Source organism: Loxodonta africana, chromosome 18 (genome assembly GCF_030014295.1).
Source record: "Loxodonta africana isolate mLoxAfr1 chromosome 18, mLoxAfr1.hap2, whole genome shotgun sequence".
NCBI lineage: Eukaryota > Metazoa > Chordata > Mammalia > Proboscidea > Elephantidae > Loxodonta > Loxodonta africana.
The window spans coordinates 23,420,914-23,443,530 of NC_087359.1; the positions used below are offsets into that span (position 1 = coordinate 23,420,914).

The window sequence follows — 22,617 nt, forward strand, 5'->3', positions numbered from 1 at the left end:
GTGGCTATGACTGTTTTAATTTCATAAAGCCTAGTTTGCAGAAGTAAAATTTTGGCTTTGTCACTTACATGAGTAGGTGAACAAAGTATTTAGTCTAAAATACAAACTGAAAAATATGAACATTTGTTTGTGACATTGAGCTTGGCTCAAGTGTATAATCCTTCATGTTCAGCCAACAAAAGCCAAGTATGATTGGGATACGCTGGGCTGGGTGGTCTAAAATACCTTTGCATTTGAAATTGCTTGGCTACATTTCCTTTAAACACATTTTTGTTTAATTTGTTTTAAAAAGGATTTGATCGAAGGATAATATTAAGAAAAATGTATTAAGTGATAATGATGTGGTAGACACCATGCTGGGTGATTTACAGGCAATATTTAATTTAATTCTCACAAGCACTGTCTAGGGCCGGTCCTATTATTATCTCTGGACTTCCTGGCTGGTGCAAATAGTTAATGTGCTCAGCTGCTAACTGAAAGGTTGGAGGTTTGAGTCCACCCAGAATCTACTGAGAAGAAAGCCTTGGCAATCTACTTCTAAAAAATCAACTATTGAACCCCATGGAGCACAGTTCAACTCTGACACACACGGGGTCGCCATGAGTCGGAATCTGTTCCATAGCAACTGGTTTTTATTATTATCTCCCTCTTAAAACCAAACCCGGTGCTGTCGAGTTGATTCCGACTCACAGAGACCCTATAGGACAGAGTAGAACTGCCCCATAGAGTTTCCAAGGAGCACCTGGCAGATTCAAACTGCCGACCCTTTGGTTGGCAGCAGTAGCACTTAACCTCTGCACCACCAGGGTTTCAGTAAATGGAGGCACAGAGAGTTTAAGACATGGGTCCAGGATCACACAGCAAATAAGTCATAGAGTTAGAGTTTTAAACAAGTCTACGTGGCTCTAGACTGGAACCCTCCTGTTTCAATAGTGACTCCAGCTCCACTTCTTGCTCAGTTATTTTGCAACCACTTTCACTATTTTAAAATAATTCTTCACCCATTTTATTAGCATTATCAAGTCCAATTTCAGCTCACATTATCCTGCAAGGGTAAGGCATGAATCATGGATATTTTTGCACGCAAACATGATTTTCAGAGAAAAAAACTCAGAGAAGCTAAATTAAAACTCGCTGGCTCCTTTATTCCTCCAGAAATTACTTACATTCTAGAAATGAACAGAATTCCTGCTCTTTGTTGTTGGCAAACACACATTACCACTTGCCCTAGGCTTGTGGTTTGAAACACCCTCAATCTATTCTTCTTTGTGAGTTATAGTTTAGGGAATTGGAGGCTCTGACAAATCAGTATTTACATTTATCTTCAAGCAGTGATGCATCTGGTTCCATTGAACAAGTCCCCAAAGCCCACTAGCTCAAGGAGAAGATGGCCCATCCAAAGATCCTTATCTGACTAACGAGACTAATTTAGTCACTTTATGGTTGAAGTTGTGAATTGTTCAGAAGTTTTCTAAAGCACAAGATGTCACTGGCTTGACTTTCTTGGCTGCCAAATTGGAGGAGCCAAGAGAGATGGCATGCTCTTGATAAACAGTTCTGCAGCTGTTGAAAAGGTCAAGTGGTTTAGCAAGTTCTTGTTTAAGAACAACTCTTTGCTTCCCAGTCCAGCGGGTCACTCTGGATCACAGGAAAACTGACTGCCTTGAGCTGAGCTGTCTATTCTTAGGCAAGTATCGTTACGCTTTTCATCTGCTCCTTGTCCTTCCTTGGAAGACACAGAACGCCATGTGCCAAGAGAGTTTTTGCCTCAGCAGGCAGTGCACAGAAACCCAAAATGCTGCACTTTAAGGCCCAGATAATACCAGAAAGCCACTGAATTTGGGAACAGTGGAAGTAGCCATCTTTTCAGTCATTATTTAAGCTTCCTGGCCTTCATCTCCTCGACCTTCTTCACTATGAAGCCCACAGGATGCTCTGCATCTCTAAATTGGCATTTCATTGGGAATCTATAAGATAATTTTATCTGCAACTGGAATAAAAATGTCCAAGGATAAGGATCTTTTTGTTTCTCCCCAATACGTTAATAATCTGGCAATGAAAAGAAGAAAGCAAACTGCATTTAGCAAACATCAGAGGGCTAATACATTCAAATATATACTTAAACACACATAGGCCTCCACACAATGTAGACATTGTACTTTATAAATCTAACTATTATCACTTCCAGAGGCATCGTCTCTGTGTGATATGGGGTAAATTTCAAAATGAATTGCAATACCACTTGAGGTCTGACAATTGGACCTTAAGCGGAGGAGCAATCAAGCACTTTTCAAACGCCAATGTGAATAGCAGTCACCTTGGGGATATTGTTGCAATCCAGATTCTGATCCTGGGGCACGCCTTTCTGCATTTTAATAAGCTTAAAGTGTTGGCATGATGGTGTAGCATTGAAGAGCAAGAGCAGAAGACAAATACCAACGTAGTGTATAACTTCCCCAGCTAATACAGCTGCAGCATGTCTGAAAAGGATTTCCAGAGCTGATACTCATCAGATAAGTGGTAATTAGTTTTGTTCTCACAGTTCCAGTTTGAGCTTCAGTGAAGACTTAGGTGGTCTTAAATGGGAACAGTGCCCACTAGACCAACTAGAAATTCTGGTCTTCACTATTATTGGCTCTTGGTTATAGTCATTATACCAAAACTGTAAGTTTTTTTTTTTTTTTTTAAATACAACCTTTTACTCCGTAGAAGCAGATTCTGTCTCTCTGTTCCTATGCTCTCTACTTTTCCTTCCAGTACTTCCTACTGAAAATTTCTTCCTCTCGATATTCCTGGAAAACATTGCTTATGCTCTATTCTCTCAGTCAATTGCCTTTAGAACCATCAGCACGTCATCGTGTGGGCCAGTCTCCACACCGCAAATTCCCAAATTTGGTTTATTGCCAGACAAGTCTGGTCCCTTAGTTTAAGACCGGACATGAAGAAAGGAGTAGACACCATAAGGATGGAAGGAGAATGAGACAAGTAAGTGAAACCATTGTTGATGTTCAGCCCTGGGGGAAATGACTAAGATCCGTCAGCTCTTTAAAAATTCTCCAAAACAATCAGACAAGTGCATAAAAATGTGTAAATAAGGATATTCATCAAAACAATCAAAAGGAAGGAATCAAAATTTCCACCAAGATGGGAGTATATGTGCACATGTGTCTGTACCAGTTGCTGATGTCAAGCTGATTCTGACTCATGGCAACCCCATGTGTGTCAGAGTAGAACTGTGCTCCACAGGGTTTTCAACGGCTGATTTTTCAGAAGTAGAATTTCAGGCCTTTTTCCAAGGCGCCTCTGGGTGGACTCAAACTGCCAACCTTTCAATTAGTAGCCAAGTACGTTAATCATTTGTGCCACCCAAGGGACTCATGAATCAAAATCAACCTGATGGCATCTGGTCTTTTTGGTATGAATGAAAACTAGTTTCATTAATTTTAAGACATTTTGTCTACTGCCCCTTGGCCATCAGTTTAGGAAAAGAGGGATAAGGTCAGTTTTTAAAGCTTACTAGTACACCCACTCCTCACCTATTAGCATGGTTAGGTTCCAAAGACCAGGGCGTTATGCAAAAATCGGAGTTATGGGAAAATGGAGGATGACCACATCAGATCACAAAATATTACATGGGACAAATGTGTCACTATGGACCTGAAAAGTGGAAAATTTAGGTGATGCTATATGTTCCACTGGTCATGAAAGGGTTACTGCCAGATATACGATGTTAATATGTAAAATAGTCAGATAGTAGATTTTTCACTATTATCATAAATGCAAAATGTTGGATAATGAGATCATCGATAAGTGAGGAGTAGGTGTATATTCTATTTAAACCAAGGATGGTAGCTAGTTTCCAAAAATACCCTCTCTGTGAAACATAACTTCCCAGTATTTACAATGGAAGTTATGCTTTGTGATTTCCTGGAAGCATCTGCCTGGGCCTATTAGATCACCAGTTCTGGAGAAAACCAACAGCAATGAAGGATTCCAACTAAAAAAAAATAATAATAATAACCTGCCAGTTAATAAGGAAGCCCAACCTAGTCACACAGAAATGCCGCATGGAGAGAGATCCCTGACTGGCCCCAGGCTATTCCAGCCAACCCAGATCAGGCACCAGACATCTGAGAGAAGAAGCTCTCAATGACTTCAGCCCCAGCCATCATCTGACTATTGCAGCATGAGAGATCCCCAGCAAGAATCACCCAGCTGAGCCCAGCCAACCTTCAGGTTTGTGAGGAATAATATATTTTTGTATTAAGCCACTGAGTTTTGGGCTTTGCTATGCTTTATTAAATAACCAAAACAACAAGAAACAACCCTGAAATGCTTTTGTTATTAATGCAGTTCGCTCTCTCCATTTTCCACTTTAATTCAGTTTCCTACAAATTTTTGGGTAATGGGGGTAAATTAGTGTCCATCAACACGGGAGGTGTGCAAAGAAAGAAAGCTTTATACCCATCAAATAAAAAATACCTTAAGACTTGATATTTCAAAGTATGAAAATAAGGAATGACAGTGGATAAAACAACAGCTTTCACGTGATGCCTGAAAATCTTCATGTTTGTTTATACCTCCTCCCCAGCTCAGACCACCTCCACCACCTGTAGTAACTTAAAACAAAGTTCCTAAAGTCAAGGAAGTCCTAGGCCTAAAGAAAGACAAAGGATTACAACCCAGGGGGGAGAAGAGCTGCAAAATCGGTATAATAAAGTCCATTGTCATTGGAAAGCCATTTGAGTGATGTGGAGGTAGAGTGAGCCCTCCTCTTTGGATTCTAACCCTTAAAATGATGTAAATCTCGGGTGAAATACTAGGAGCTTTTAAAGAAGTCAACTCCTGACTCAGCAGCATCAACTTGCTTAAGTAAGAAGCAAGCTATCCGTTACCATGTGCCTTCTGGTGTCAGTGAGCCATTCAAACTGTTAACATTAAAGTCTCACAATTCTTCTCTAAATCGAATTAATATGGATACAAGTCAAATAGATCTGGTCACTCAGCTTCTAGGAAATCCGAGAACTCTGCAGACCCAGTAGTATTTACACTTGTACTGACATCATTTTTTTTCTTTCCCAGAGCATATGGCTCACTGCCCTGCCTGCTTATGTAAAGCAAAGTTTCTAATAGTACACGGATAAACTGTTGCCGTCGAGTCAATTCCTACTCATAATGACCCTATAGGACAGAGCAGAACTGCCCCATGGGGTTTGCAAGGAGTGGCTGGTAGATTCGAACTGCTGACATTTTGGTTAGCGGACAAGCTCGTAATCACTTGTATCCATATTAGTTTGATTTAGAGAAAAATTGCAAGACTTTAATGTTAACAGGAAAAACTCAGAATGACTTGTTGGCCTAGTAGTTCAATGTCAGAAACAAACAGAAGTCAAAAAGTCTTGGTCTCAATCCCTGCACTTAAGCCATCTGGACTCTTCCATGCCACAAGCCGACTGATTTTAATAATGAAATCTTGGTCTTCACGTCTAACCTTAGCTGCCCATAAGAATATCGAGTCAGAAGCCCGCTACAGATAAAATGATTTTCTAATGTGTCTTCAAGTCTTTGATACAGTTTTGCTGTCTCAGTGCTGGAGTGACAGAGATGGGAGAAAAATAGGGGAAGAAAAAGAGAATACATCATTCATGCAAAGCTTTTACCTGGAGGGCTCTGTCACCTAAAAGCAGCATTTCCAGGACAACGAATTTCCATGAAGAACTGAATTAATACAGAGACTCACTGCACTTTTTAAAATGTCTTTTATTGGTTGTACATTTTCTTATGAGATCAACACGCCATTGCCTTCAAGGCCACCATGTTCCTGAACACTTCACGTTACTTGTCAAGTCTAGCTATGAAAGTCATAGCAAGCGCTTTGACAGAAAGAGGCAGTTGGGTGTTTTTTGTTGTTGGGGTTTTTTTTTTTTTTTTTGCCTTTATCGTTGTCTTCTCCATCTTCAGATTGTTGTTTGCATCAGTTCACAGATTAACACAACACTGAACACGACATACACAGTGTGAGGTTTTATATACACACTCGTAAACACCCAGAGATCAGTTACAGTATCTGCAGCTCGTTTCTTCCTCCTCAGCAGCAGTAGGAACCTGAAGAGTATCCTGAGACGGGAAATCCAAGGCAAAGCTCCTCATCAGTGAGGAGTTCAAGCTTGACTTGGTCTCCCAATTTCATTTTCCTTTTGAGGGTGGTGAAAAGGTGAGCCGGAGAAATAACTACTCCGTAACAACCACGTGGTTCTACATCTCAGTCATTCCCTTGGTCGAAAACACTGATTCAAAGAAACAGTAAATATTTCATCGCACATCAAGCCGCCTTCTTCCTTTACTGTGCTTTTGGGTCAGAAAGGAGGAGGGAAATTATAATGTCATGCTTTGTACAGGATACTGTGATTGGAAATTTCACCATGTTGTTAGGTGTCATCGAGTTGGTTCTGACTCATAGTGATCCTGTGTACAACAGAACAAAACACTTCCTGGTCCTGCACCATTTTTACAAGATACCGTGATTGGAAATTTCAGCATAGAATGACCTACATGTTTATAAGGCAAAATGACCCCCACCTTTGGCAATTATTCTAATTCCCTGTTTACTGACTGATAGAGGCCAATCGCCCAGGCTACTAAGTATGCCCTACCAATGGAATTTGCATGGAAAGGTGAATTTTCCAAGAATAGGGACCTAGGGCAGGTGCTTCCCCAAATGTTAAAATCAAGCATGACTTCCCTAAAACCACATTATCCTTTAATTCAGTATATTTCTGGGAATTCTATCAAAACTTAACCTGCACCAACACCAACACTTGGATCTGCCCGGAGTCCTGAACATTAGTTCCTTGGCTTCAGGATCTTGAGATAGCATCACCAATTACGAAAAGTAGTTAAAAAAGAAAAGAGAACACACACATGCCACCTGGGTAACATAGGGAAAAAAAAGAAAGCTAGGCTAAAATGAAAAGTATGGAGCCACCAAATCCAATAGCTCAAAGACTACAAGGGTGTGCTTTTCCATAAAACAAGTATTCTCAAATGCAATCCCAAGGCTTAACTGAAGGTACCATTTGATACTCTTAACTTCCCTTTCCTCATACAATGATGGGGAATGTTTTTGCCTTCAGAGAGCTGCCCCACACATTTCCATATAGGACAACACAAAATTAAGGAGATACACCAGATTCCTTCTTTCCTTCTGCAGCTGACAACTCAACTATTTCCAGGGCCAGCAACTCAGATTTAACATTCATCCCAAATGCAGTGAAACATTCCAACCACAGCTTTCTGAGGTCCTTACCTGGTGAACTTGACACGAATTCCGTACTCTACAGTTCAGCCTATTTCATTCATAAAGGAAGGACACCACCATTCACGAAGAGGACATGATATCCACCAAGGAAAGCTAGTGTATACTGCACATGGCAGTAAAAGTGAGGGAGTTGATAAGGGAATCCACCAAACAGTGTTCATTCTTATATTTCAAACTCCCCAGAGACACTAAGTTTGATAGGGTTGGAGATGGGTTTTAAAGGATAGAGGTACACAACCTCTCCAGTCTCTTTTCAGAATATGTCAGTCACCAGGAAGAGATAGCAGAGGCTCCTAACGAGCACATGGAATTATTTCACTGCAGGGCCAATGGGGAGTTTTAGGTGATGCGAATGGTTAGTGTTCTTGGCTGCTAACCAAAAGCTTGGAGGTTCGAATCCACTCAGAGGCACCTTGGAAGAAAGGCTGGAGATCACTTCCAAAAGCTCAGCCATTGAAAAGCCTATGGAGCACAGATCTACTCTGATACATGTGGGGGCGCCATGAGTTGGAACTGCCTCAACAGCAACTGGTTAGGGTCAAGGGATTATAAGGACCAGGCATGTTTCCACCTGCCCAACAGCTCTCTTTACAATAAACATGGTCTGAATATAAATTTGAAGTGCAACATAGGAAGACAGTCATATATACAAATAAAATGTGTCTATCATAAAATTCACAGAATGGAAGAAAACAAGTGTGTTTTTCTTACAAAGACTCCATAAATGGAAGCAGCATTTTCAGCTATGAGACTGAAGCACAAAAGAAGCTGGGGAAATCCACCCATTTTACTAAAATTCTTGTGAAGTTCAATTCCATATGCAAGCTATATCTAAATATCATCAAGATTTTCACAAAATGTACAGAAAAAATGTTGATGTGTTTAAATAATGAATTTGTAGTAGACCCCTAACGGTTCTTTCAGCCTTAAATGATCCAGTTTGTTGATTCTGTAAAGAAACACATTTTAATTGTATAAGCTAATTACATAAACATTTCCCACTAAAAATACCTATTATTGTATTAAAATATCATTTCAGTTCATATACAAAATCACTCCACTCAGAAAATAAATTGGAGACTAAAGAATAAATCAAACACAGAGGTAAGAGACATAAATTGTCCAAATTTCCTTAATTGACCCTTCTCGTATGACTTTTACCAAGAGATTGGCCAAAAACACTACGAAGAGTCGTGAATGTTAACTCTTTGACACAGTGTTCTAAAATGGCTGCTTTGAAGCCCCCGATGTTAGACTGGTTTAGTGGTAAACGTACTACTGTAGAATTTACCACAGACTCTGTGTGTGTGTAGAAGGCACCTGATGTGATTCACTTGGGTTCTAAGCATTCCCTTGTTCAGTACAGATACACCATTGTATTTTGCAGCTTTTAACGACTGTATCAGAGTCCCTGGGTGGTGCAAACAGCTAACACACTCAGCTGCTAACTGAAAAGTTGGTGGTTCAAGTCTACCCAGAGGCACCTTGGAAGAAGGGCCTGGCAATCGACTTCTAAGCAACAGCCATTGAAAATCCTGTGGCACACAGTTCTACTCTGGTACACATGGGTTGCTGCTGAATTGATGCCAACTCACTGGTCAAATGGCTGTGCCAGTTTCCCATGGTCATTTCCTACTTACTAACCAGTTGCTATAAGTCAGCTCTGACTCATGGCGACTCCATGTGTATCAGAGTAAACTGTACTCCATATTTTCAGAAGTAGATCACCAGGCCTTCCCAGATGTCTCTGGGTGAACTGGAACCTCCAACATTTTAGTTAACAGCCAAGTACGCTAACCATTTGTACCCACCCAGGGACTCCTCCCACTTATGACACCTCTGTAAAATCCCGCAAGGGTAGATTTGTGAGCTTGAGTTTCAGATAGCACCCTTCTCTGTGTCAAAATTGCCCAAAGAGTTTTACTTTTTCCCATCAACAAAAACCAATCAACAAAAATTATAACTCCTGCCACTGCAAACACAGAAATTTAGAAATTCCACTACCCATCAAAAGTCCAGGCGTGCCATTTCTCACCACAGACAGGGTGAACAAGGATCAGGTCATTCTGAACCACTTCTCAGAAATAACCAACTTAAGGGTCTACATGTATGCCCACCACATATTGATTGAGTACTTTTCCTTTCAAATGATTCATAACTTTGAAATTAAAAAAAAAAAAAAAAGACTTCTTGCTGTCCTACCTCCCCCAGAAAACCCAATACAGCCAGGGACTCACAGACATGGTTGGCTGCAAAATTTCAGGATTCTTGGGCTGTTTAGGGTCTTCAGGAGCCCTGATGGTGCAGTGGTTAAGAGCTATGGCTGTAAACCAAAAGGTCAGCAGTTCGATTCCACCAGCCACTCCTTGGAAACCCTATGGGGCAACTCTGTTCTGTGGGTCTCTATGAGTTGGAATCGACTCAATGGCAATGGGTTTTTTTTTTAATTTTAGGGTCTTCCAGTTGTCATTTTATCCATAGTTCTCAAGCCTTTAATAGCCACAGAGACTTCTAGTTAAAGGAAATGGTATTTGGTAGCCAGGTTTGACCTCCATCACACCGCCTTTCCCCTCCCTTCATGACAGGTGACCTCAGGGGCACCACGGAACATGGTCTGGCAACCACTATTGTCCCCTCGCTCTTGCCTCCCCAAATACTGAGCATACACCAGGACAGATGGCTTGAGAGGAAAAGAAAACAAACCTACTACTTCCCCACAATTCACTGCTTCTGAAAATCAAACTTGCTTTTGAGTGTTGTATTTGAAATGCTAAATCAGTGCTGTTCCCGTGAAGACCCGTAGTGTATTACTTAAGAACATTCACGGCTCTCTGCATTGCGGAAAATTATGCTCATCAGATACCCTTCTTTGGTGTAACCTTTTCTTTAAAATGGCTGCCACCAGCACTAAAGGTGAAGGGGCTTAGTTTTACATTCTTATTTCTTTACCCAGAAGATACACACGATGGATGGGTTGGATACTCTGCTTTAAGCACTTTTCTGTTTCTCAACCATTTTCTCACTCCTCTAATTATTTACTTTTTTTTTTTTTTTTTCTGAGTACCACAGTGTAAAATGGTAACTATTTAAACTTAAAAAAAAAACACTAGGGAAGCAAGAGAAAATTTTCTGATATCCAAAGTAATATCCCTCTCTGAATCTTTTTATAGCTTAGTGTTTTTAAGAAAAGCAAATAATAAAGGTTTAGCTTTCAGATGTATTTTCCCATTGGAGATCATGTCTATAGTAATACTGAAAATAAGTTAAAGGATATACCAGCTTGCCAGCCTTTTTGAAAAGCTTGCTCTTTTAAGGGGTTCCTAAGTCAGAATCAACTCGATAGCAACAGGTTTGGTTTTTGGTTCTTTTAGCACCACTCTGAATTTCTTTTCTCTCCCAGCCCCCAAACATGATTTCACTTCCCTGTCCAAACATAAACTCCAACGTTCAAAGACAATCTCCTGATGGCAGTGGCCTGAATTGCTTTGTTTAAATAACTTCCAGCCCCCAATACAAATGTCGGTAGTGACCAGTTGGTGTTAACTGCTCATCTCTGGCCCCATCAGAATATTACTAGAATATTACCGAACCCAGTGGGTCTGCTTTAAAGGCCAAATGGGAGTTCTTATGATAAGACTGCAAAATTTCAACGCGGGTTTTGCTGAAAGTTCTCTTCAAGGCTCCAGACAGTTTCAAGAATTGGGAACAAGAGAGTTCATTTAGGCGAAATTGCTGATTTTAATATTTGACACAGGACAATGGCTGGATCAGTTCCTGCCCACAGAAGAATGAGTCAGCCCGGGTCGCTTGGAAGAATAATAACAAGTAAATGTAACAAAGGAAGACGGATTATACTGCTGATGGCTTGGGCTAAGCCACAAACTCTAGGGATGACTCAGGAAGTTCTGTTGCCTGTGAAGACACAGGTAAGTGCCTGAACTTCCCTGGGCGATCCTTGAGCTCCATGTCCAAGAGGCCATTGAACTTGAGCTTCATTCCTCAAAAGAACCCTGACTCTCAGAAATGCAAAAGTCTAAACTAGGGAAAACCTATGCATGCCACAGGGACAAAGACATCTGTCCCTGCCAATGACTGTCAGAAAGGAACACAATGCAAATCTCCCAGACTCTAACTGTGAACGCCCCCAGATAAAGAGCTTAACATCCAAGTTCAAATGACAATACAAATGATGTCATGATACTGCAAGTCCCTAGGTAGTTCTTAGCAGGGAACTAGGCTGGGGAGGGGGGAATCTTTAAATTCTCTTCACACATATTTGGTTTACAAGGTGATATTGGTTTCTTTTGAAAACAACAAATTTCCGACAAGATGTCCTTGACTTTGTTTGCATTTTAACTTAAGGCCCACATTCTCTTCACAAAGAAGCTTTTTGAGGCACTCTGCTTGAAAAAGGAACTGAAAAGATAAACACTTGTCTAAGTCCTGATTCCAAACTATTTCCATTAGAACAATGGCAACAGTACAATTGACATCTGCATAGCTGTCAAAAGAGACTCTCTACACCTCAGAAAAAATGACACCTTTGCAGACACCAGGAACAGGTGGTGGGAGGTGTATTTGGTGGCAATGTGCTTCCCCCCCGGAAGGGTAATTTCATTTCGAAGGTTCTGGAATTCTGGTTTTGTCTCCCTAGGTGAAGAGAAAATATTCTTTCAGGTAAATTGCCAGATAAAATACTTAAATATGCCCTCTTAAGGGGTTTCCACGTGTCCATCTAAGTGTAATTTCTGTCTTCTTCCTGAGGATGTGGCCAGAAAAAAATGTTACTGAATAATAGAGAGACTAAAGCTTTAACTAAGATGTCTTCAGTTCCAGAAAAAGGAAAAAGGAGGATGAACTTAGGTAACTGTGGCAGGTAGTTATCTGTATAGAATTCTGTAGAGCAAACAAGACCCAAGTAATGGGAGAAGGTGATGGAAATTGACAGTTGTTCAGACTCCAAAAGGAACAAAGGGCTTTCTCTCGAGGTTTTGGGGATCAGAAACTCAACCAGGGCTGGCAGATCAAGATAAAATCAGAAAGTAGGCATTTTGCATGGGCCCTGTGGAACTGAAATTTATGGATAATTAAAAAAGAGGAGTTAGAGTGGCCTAAGCCACACCACACGTCTTCTTCTCAAATCCAGGCACCGTACTCAAGGGGCAGACCTGAGTCTCCTGTCACACTGAAAGCTTGGAGAATTAAATCCCCCAAAGAGGAAGTATTTTGGCCCCAAATTATTCTCTCTTACTTTCTTAAAAGATGGCCAAAGACATGAGGTGGATAAATTGAAAGATTTCGAGAATTCTATCTGCCTTCTGGAGTCCCTAGGTGGTGCACACAGTTAACACATCCAACTGCTAACAAACGTTTGGAAGTTTGAAGCATCTTGGAAGAAACGCCTGGAGATCTACATCTGAAAAAATCAGCCACTGAAAACCCTATGGAGTACAGTTCAAAAAAAAAAAAAAAAACCTGACACAAATGGGGTCACCATGAGTTGGAATCAACTTGGCAGTAACTGGTTTGATTTGGAGAGGTATCCACCTTCTACTTCAGAGGTAAGTTTGGCCTCCTATGTTCCCAAATACTAATAGTGTTCAGGAGAAAGGAAACCAAAAGGATTAGCGTATGAGTTCCTGATTCTCTGTGCATAGGAATCACCACTGAAGAGAAAGAAAATGTGAAGAAGCTAAGAGCCAAGAATGTAGTTAACTTCTAAGAGAAGGGTGCCCTTTGTTTCCAAGGTGAAATAAGTTATGCTAGCTATGCATAGAAACAGAAAAAGTAAATATTCAGCTTAATCGGAAGCAAATTGTTCCATGGGCTTCCCCAGCAATTACTACTTACTGAGGAAATTAAGAGGCAACTTTCCTAAGACTGAACAGGCCTCTCCCTACTTTCTGATTTCATTTTCCTACATCCATCTTCCTAATGGTCCTCAATAGCAGCTGAGCTAAATTTTGACTAAATGGAAGAAGTCTACCCACATAGTCAATCATTTGGAGTCTTGTATTTGATGGTCTAGGCCAACAGTTGGCAGACCATGGCCTGTAAGCCAAATCTGGCCTATTGCCTGATTTCGTAAATTAAGTTTTATTGGCACACAGCCATCCCACTCATCCATTTAGGTATCGTTTGTGGAAGTGTTCATACTATAACAGGAGACTTGAGTAAATGTGAGAGACTGTATAGACCACAAATCCAAAATGATTTACCTTCTGGCCCTTCATGGAAAAAGTTTGCCAACCCCTGGGCTAGGATGTCACAGTCCACGCTGTAGAGTGCAAGGGTTACTGATCCTATGGGGTCTATACACTGCACCCCCTCAACAAAAAATGTTTGCAAACTTATGTGTTCTATGTATGAGGCGCATTTTCCTAGGGAAAAGGTCCTAGCTTTTATCATATTCCCAAAGGGATCCAGAGAGCCCCAATTAAAAACCAGAGAAAACCAAAGGATATTTTTAACTGCCAACATGTTTAGCAGTGCTAAAATGTGCACACATGTACACACACACACACCCCACACCTAGACAGGAGGAACGAGGTCTCTTAGAATAAAATACCTTTTTTCTATTCCAGCAGGTTTGATGACTTGCTCTTTCCAAAGTCTACTCTGGCATTTTTCTGTGTCAACAGGTCAAGTCTAAGGGTTGGAAATTGAAAACTGCACTTTCCATTGGAAAAGTAAAAAAAAAAAAAAAAAAAAATTATTCCTACGAAGACGACACTCTCATTGTTTTTCCCTTGCTAATTCAATAAAAAGGGAAGATTCCATTAAGCCAGAAAATCCCACGTAAAGTCACAGATTATGACATTAAGAAGGCAAAATCACCAACACAAGACAGAGGTTGCACTCATTTTACAAGATCTGACCAATTCTAGTGAGTTTCATGAATACATGACTTTCACCTTCCAGGTCAGAGGGAGTTATATGGCCACACAAGCATCGGGATGGGAAATTAGGAACTAGGTATCCTTTGACCTTAAATTGTTGTGAGAACATTATCGTTTCTCTGAGCAGAGCTAACGAAGCCCTTTGGTTAACAAAAACATTTTTAGTGTAAAATAGGAAAACGTTAGCTTCTGTCTCCTTTGTGATTTGCTGTTGATGCATGCCATCAAGTCAATTCCTAGTTATACTAAATCAAGTGCATTTGGGGAGAAGTCAGGAGTCCTTTTAGTCTCCATGCCAGCCCCCGTTTATGCTGGGGCCTATGAGCTGTCTCCTTTTCTAGACTAAGACATCCAGTGATGGCAGGACTATAAACAGAAAGGAGGGAAGGGCCCCATTTAAAAAGCTATCATCCAGAGGTAACCAAAAACAACAATAATAATAACCACACACAAAGAGGAAAGCAGTAAGGACTTGAGTGACCAAGAATTCCATTATAAGCCTCACCAAGTAGAAGCACCTTAAATAAGGTAACTTCAATCCATGGGTCCCTGACTCTGCACTGAGGCAACCGGGGGCACTGCAGCGACATCTGTTGGGCATCATGCGAACTACTACTACAGTCAAACCTGTAAGAGCCGAACCTGTGTAAGGCTGAAACCTGTCAGAGAAGGAAAACGAAAATATTTTCCACTAATAGCGAATGATTGAAAAGTGGTAAGCCTGCACGCTGTCAAAGCTGGAAAAATCGCGAGACCTGGAAAAAACAAGGCAGTCCCGTCGAGTTCCGGCTCTCAGATTTCACTGTATACTTTGGTTCTAACTACTGAATATGTGCAACGGTTCAGTACTCATTTTGGTGGAGCGACACCATGAAAAAAGATCACTTCGATCACTAACGGCCCCGCGAACACAAAGTTTGGGAATCTCTGGCATGTGCAGTTTTTGTTAGGCTCAGAGGAAGTGAACAGCAAAATACAACCAATTTTGGGCTATACCCACACCTACTCATTTCCACTTCGGAATGGTTTAACCAAGATAGAAGCTACTTATCTAACCCATTGGTTCTGAGTATACCAGTGTGAACACAACTCACAGTTTAGAACCACTGGCTGTTCTTCCACACCAGGGACCGCAGTCATGCCTTCCAGAGCAGTGCTATGTGTGACATCTACGACTATGGGGTTAATGTTTTTTTTCAACAGATACATTCATCTCTGTGAGTTCCCGCTCCTTCTAAGTCGCCATTTTGGGAAACTCTACACTTACTCCATCCAGCAAAGTTGACTTTCCTTACACACACACACACACTTTTTTTTTTTTAATCTTCATTGGAAATTATCTTCAGAGCCCATGATACGATCTTTTACGAAGCCTCAGCTTCGACAGCAGATTTGACTTCTTGGAATTGCCAAACACGATTTGGTGTTCAGTCTGATAAACAAGGTGGGTGAACCCAACAGGGAAACACGTGGTAAGGATTAAAAACAAAAACTAAAGAGTAACTCTAAAATGACCAGTCTACATGCTATATATGTATGGGAGGGGGATGGATTCTGAAGCCTGTCTGAAAGAGAAGTGGCAAAAATATTTTCGTAGCATTTTTATATAAATATATAGTCTTTCAAGGTGGCTACTCTGAAGGACAGTACTCACTGATACGTACACACGTGGTAAATTGTTTTAAAAATCATTCACATTACTTTTTTGCATACCTCTTAAATCAACAATATATAGACAAGTTTTTTTTATAAATATAAAGACAATTTATAGTATGGACAGTTACATGATACCAAATCAAATACGTTTGGAAAAAGAGTATGATCTCTTTTGTAGAGATATACTGATTTTATAATATAATGATGGATATAGATAGGGACGATATTCAGATGGTCCATGATGGCAGAGCATTAAATATTTTGACCATCACCCCAGATATGAATCTTTTTTCTCTATACATACATATTTGTCTATATATACAGGAGACTCCTAAATTAAACAGAGTTTATGCATCTCAGATACTTCTTTTGAAGCTGGTTGTTTAGAACTTACAAGAACACAACTCTCCAAAGAAACCATGTTGTAAAATTTAGACTCATAAGGCTATCAAGCCAGTCTACTTTAGTACATGAGATACTTAATTACCATGTAGATATCACCTCTATGGGCAAAAGTTATTCCAAATTTCAAATCAGTATCCCAGGAACAGGCCTTCCCTAATAGTGGCAAAGACATTCCCATTGGTGAGGATAGGGAAAGGTATGGGGTTCTTGCTACTCCTTGTAGTCATGTGTTCCTCTCTATAAATATTCAAGAAAAGTAATTTTAAGTAGATTCTCTTTTAAAAGGTTCTAGACCAGCTTCTGCACATCAGAATCACATAAAAAGCTTATAAAAAACACCAACACCCAGGCCCCTCCCTGGACCAATTAAATTCAAATCTCTGGGGTCCAGGGCCTTGGCATTGACAAAGTTCATAAGCTCCCAGGTGATTCCCGTGACCAGCAGGGTTGAGAACCACAGGCTAACTCCTTCTCTACCCCTATCTACCCATGACTGTTTTGTACGTTCAGGCACTGGGCTCACGGATTGGAAAGACATGCGCATGAGAAATACATACCTCGTTATGAACATTTCAGATCACATTGAGGAACAGCTGAGAGTAATCTGAACCAGACCAGAGAGATGACTTGGCTTTTCATATTTCACCAAAAGTTATAATGGACTGACCCCATTTTTTTCCCCTACTACTTTCTGTTTTTGTAAATTGGGTGAAGAAAGCAAGGAATACACCCAGTTTATGAAAGAGGAAGGAACACTCCCAACTTGTGATTTTTTTTCTCCTACACCCTCAAAAACAGAAACTTGCAGACTTGGAAAGGTAAGTGGCAAAGTGAATGGCCATAAACATGGAAAATGAAGAGGACAACTGTAGCTTCAAAGCTGGTGAAGCTGATGTTTAATCAAACAGACATCTCTTGTAACGGGATATGGAGCAATGGACAGCGGTGCCATGCTCACACTAGGCAGCCACCATGAGCTAGAGGTCAAGAGCAATCCAAAAGAGGAAAAATACAATCAGAGGTAAAAATATGACTGACTTAAAAATCTAAAAGGGGAAGGAGGGAGAACTCAAGAGAACAATCCTGTCCACATTCATGAACCTGAGGCAAGGAAAGAAAGTGTTTTGTTTTTTTTTTTGCTTAATTTTTCTTTTTAAAATCAAAATTCTCCGTTCTTGTACTCCTGGAATACCCTTGTAAACACACTGTCCAGAAGCAATAATTTCTGGTTATTACTATAGATCTATATTTTCCCTGTTGACCACGTTCCTCCTTGACCCTGGAGGACCTACAGCCCCAAGTCAGAGAAGCTGTGGGTGTATTTAACCATGGGAAATAAGCTTTACGTTAAATCAACCTGCTAGGAATTTGCAATGGAGCTAGTCTCCTATATGGATCTAGTTACTGCATGCCCTGAACTCAACCTGTGGAAATTTGCAAGTCTACGCCTAGCAATTCATTCAACCCTGTCGCCATTGTCTTCTCATTATGTAGAAGAAAAACTACTAACTGCCTTTTATTTTCTCCCATTAATAGTAAGGCTCCTTCATTTAACAAGAAAACCAAAGGAGGCAAAACAACACATAACTACAAAGGCAATCCTTGGGGCTTATATGTTGTAGAAGAGGAAAAAGCAGAAAAAGGCACCAAATCCCTGTCTGGTTTGACGTGATATTTCCCCTCAAGACACTGACACGTCTTCCTTACTAAATATAGATGTTCACAGAAGCCACTGGGCAGGACTTGAGATTTGTCAAATACATATACGTACAGGTAGATGGATAAAAAAAAAAAAAATAGGTAGGTATAAAATCACGTCACAAGTCACTATTCACAAGTACTATGCCACAGATGCCAAGAGAACCCAATACGTGGCTCTTTGAGCTGTGATAAAAGTGATTTTCATGTTTTCCAAAGTTGGAAAAAGTATGACCGGGATACATGGCTACTTCCCATAACGTATGTGATGACCCAGGGCTGAGGGAAAGTTTGAGAAGGTGGCAGTGGTCACAACAGCTGGACCAGACATATCACAAGAAGAGCTCTTTACTGATATTTTTATAATACTCTTAAAAATGCATATTAAATAATTACTTCTGGACCACAGGCACGATTGAACTTGAAAATCAAAAGGCCTATAAATATTGCCAACCCAACCTTGCCTTTTGTATCTTCCTGCTTGCATAAAATGGAATCTTTTCAACCAAGCGCTTAAACATAAATATTAAAATAATAAGTGGGACAAACTACAAATCTACTTACAATTTCATCACTACTGTAGCACCTTTTTTTTTTAACCAGGGCCAATGCATTCATTTCGTAAAGAACAAGAGAAGTCTGAGAAGCTTAAGGACTCATATGACACGTCATTAAATATTTAATCACCTTTTTTAAGTCTTAAGCCTTTATCGTATTTCATCCATCTAGACAGTTCATTCTATACTATAGATTCCAAGGCCCCCTGGAGGGGGGCGGGAGGGGAGGAGAAGAATTGGGGGAAAAACCTTCTGAGTGGCAGGGTTAAATTATCCCAATAACGAGTTTCCACTGGCGCTTCTGTGAACTCACTTCACCCTGTAAACCCACCAATCCACAGGAGGGTCAATTGATTGAGTCCATCGTTTTTAGTCTCCAAGAATCAGTTTTACAAAAGTTGCCACATCTGTTGCTTTGGATTCGTGTAGGGTGAAAAAAGGATGTTGCTGGGAAAGAAAAGAAAAAACAAAAACAAAAAACATAGTATTAATTAATTGGTTACTGATAATATACGACATTAGCAAATAAACAGGCCTCTTTGGTAAATAGATTAAGTAGGTCTGTCAGGTGCATGGAGTTCCTGGGTGGTCCACATGGCTAAAATGCTTGGCTGCTAACCGAAAGGTTGGAGGTTTGAGTCTACCCAGAGGCACCTCGAAAGAAAGGCCTGGCGATCTACTTTCAAAAAAATCAGTCACCGAAAACCCTATGCAGCACAGTTCTACTCTGACACGCACAGGGTTGCCATGAGTCAGAGCTGACTTGATGGCAATTGGATTTGGGATCAGGTTCAAGCCAGACTCTTCCCACCCTTCCTAAATCAAGCACACATCTAATGATGCAAGCATTTTAAAGATATCACTTAGTTGCCGAAACCAAACACCAAACACACTGCCATTGAGTTGATTCAACTCACAGTGACCCCATAGGGTTTCCAAAGCTGTAAATCTTTACAGAAGCAGACTGCTACATCTTTCTCCCAAGGAGCTAGCAGCTGGTGGGTCCGAACAGCTGACCTTTTGGTTAGCAGCTGAGCGCTTTAACCACTGCACCACCAGGGTTCCTTAATTAGTTGTCATGTCTCCTTCTCGATATCTCTATGTTTTCACTACAGAATATCTTTCGATTTAGAAAAAAAAAAAAAATGGGCTATGTAAGAATCAGGCTATGTACATCTCATCTTTGGTAAAAGTTAAGGATTAGCCAAACTCTGATCTACAAATAACGCTGCCCTCCACACAAAATCATTTTAGACTGGTGTAACAGAAAAATCATTAGAAATCCCACAGATGTCTACACTTTTCATTTCTTAGGAAATGGTGGCAAGAATGAAAAACTAATTTTGTACAACTGTAAACGTACAAGGCAGTCCCTGCCCTTGGCATCGGAGAGCTGGCCTGGCCTGAAGTGGTTAACAATGACATTTTCTAAGCTCCATCCACAGCCATCAGTTACAGTTCTGTCTCCCTTGATGAAGAGCTGATCCATAGGGAAGATAACGTCGACTGCCAAATTCTGGGTGCAGGTGGAAAACGTTCAACTCAGAGATTAAAGATCGCAAAAGGGAAAAATGGTTTCAATCCATGCAGCTCAAATTAATTAAACTTTAAAAAAAAAAAAAATCCAGTCCAAAACACTGAATGAATCCACTAACATGAAATATCTAGAACAGGCAAAGGCATGGGGACAAAAGTAGGTTAGCAGTTTTCAGGGGCTGAGGGGGGTGCGGAAAGGAAATGGGGGGTAACTGCTTAAGGGGTACAGAGTTTCTCTTTGGGATGATGAAAACGTTAGAACTAGAGAGTACTGACGATTGCACAACACGGTGAATGTAACTAACATCATTGTATTGTACGTTTCACAAACGGTTAAAATGGCAAATGTTTTGTTGTGTATTTTACAACAATAAAGTTTTTTTAAGTCCCTGTTGTTGTTTTTTTTTAAAAAAAATCAAACCCAGCACTTTGGTGGGGGAACAGATAAAATACAAAAAGAATTATTTCAAAATAATTCTTAGAGAAACAAAGCCCTTTTCTCTGGACCAGCATGATCCTCCCCAAATCACTCAATTTGGTTACAGTGAGGACCGGCTGTCAGGGGAACCTCATACCTCTAATTAGCAAGAGATACATTAGCTCATAATCCACAATTCTCACAGTGGAAATAGAACCAACCAAACAAACCAAAAAGGACACTTCCTTCAGGTACAGTTTAGTGTCATGTACCATCCACCTAGCACGCCCGCCTCCCTGATTGTCTGGTGGTATTATTTTCAACAACCAGTGGAACAGCTAAAAATGAGCATCTCTGCAAGCAGACGTGTGGGTGACTCACCCTGCTTCCCCTGACTTCAGGGGTTTTAGTTTACAACCTTCATGTTGCCTAGCTGTAGGTTTTCTAATTATATTTGTTTTAAACCTGACAGCTGAGGGCTGGATGAGTCAGCTGTGTGGGGAACCGGGTGCCCACCCATGGGAAGAAACAATGGAAATAGGAAAGGAACAAAGGAAGAAAACCCTGAAGAAGGTTGGTGGCCACTGGGAAGTACTGTGACTCAGAAAATGGAAAAGAAGTCTTTTGCCTTGACCCTTCTGAGGATACAGGTTGAGTGCTGGCTGAGAGCCTGCCACCCGCTGTATTAACTGGAGGTCTAGGATGGGGGTCCTTCATTCTGAGCTCCCTGGAAGACTAACAGCACTACTTTTGCCTACTAACCACTTAGGCAGCACACTTACCAACGCTTTACCATCATGCTTATTTGCTTTCCCACATCCTCTTGACATTTAGAGATCTTTGAATGTGCTTAAAAGGTTTTTACTATCAAAACAGGACATGCCAAGCCTCAGATGTTTTGGTGTCTGCTTCCAGTACCTGCCAATCCCACCTTACTTCTTGTTCTGCTGGTGGCTCTCAGTGCACAGAGCCTGAGTCTGGGGATGAATTTGATAACCTGACCAGAAGTCTTTATTTAAAACAAACAAACAAAAAAATCCTCAGGCCTCTTTCAGTTTATTCCCAAGCTGGAAAATGCTGAGAGAGCGAGGGGTGGGGAGGGGAGAGCAGGCAGGCATGTCAAAATGGAAAGTGTGACTCGCCTTCTTGTGTGGGTTTTGAGGCTGTACAAGGCTGGGAGGGAACCCAGTCCCTTCTATAAGCAATGCACTAAGAATAGCAGGGACAGCGACCGGGAGAAGAATGCACGAGACACCATGGAAGATTCCCCAGACCAGAGTCCCAGGCTAGGTTTTTCAAAACAGGATGGAGGTACAAAAACGGAGGACTCTGCCACCTTTTAGTTCACTGTTGTGTGTGAGGAGTGCCTGGGTGATACAAACAGTTAATGTACTTTGCTGCCGACCGAAAGGTTGGTGGTTCCAGTCCACCCAGAGGTGCCTCGGAAGAAAGGCTTGGTCATCTACTTCCGAAAAATCAGCCATTGAAAACCCTACGGCACACAGTTGTACTCTGACACACACGAGGTTGCCATGAGTCAGAACTGACTTGAGGGCAACTGGTTTGTTTGTTTGTTTGTTTTGGGTTGTAATGGAGAAAATACAGAACTGTGAACATCTGCCAGGGGCAGAGGGGCAAGATGCAATAACCAATGGTCTTCATATTCCATGAAAAACACCGCATCCCTCAAGACTACGATTTCCGACCATTTTCAGCATCCTTGTTTAACACTGCCATTCAATCTATGATTTCTCAGGATATTTGCAGAACATAATCACCTCACTGGGCAGTCACTTGAATCACCTGGGCACTTCTTTCTATTGCCAACAGTTAACCCACTTGGCTGCTAACTGAAAGGTTGGAAGTTCAACTCCAACCACAGATGCCTTGGAAGAGAGGCCTGGTGATCTACTTCTGAAAATCAATCATTGAAAACCCTGTGGCACACAGCTCTACTCTGGCACACATGGAGTCACCATGAGTCAAAGCTGACATAAAGGCAGCTGGTATATGTATCATCTAGGAAAAAAACCTAACCACACCCATTGCCATTGAGTTGATTCCAACTACAGAACAGAGTAGAACTGGCCCCACAGGGTTTCCAAGGCTGTAATCTTAACACAAGCAGAC

General features: G+C 41.0%; 1 protein-coding gene across 2 annotated transcripts in view; it reads right to left on the bottom strand.

Annotated features, from left to right (window-relative positions):
* Positions 1-5,298: 5,298 nt before the first annotated feature.
* MAP2K6 (mitogen-activated protein kinase kinase 6) overlaps positions 5,299-22,617 on the bottom strand; it is a 142,356-nt gene continuing 125,037 nt past the window's right edge. For both annotated transcript variants that reach the window (XM_064270821.1, XM_003417286.3), the window contains one exon: positions 5,299-18,980. In XM_064270821.1, the coding sequence (XP_064126891.1) occupies positions 18,903-18,980 (78 nt within the window). In that variant the 3' untranslated portion in view covers positions 5,299-18,902. The remainder of the gene's footprint in view (positions 18,981-22,617) is intronic.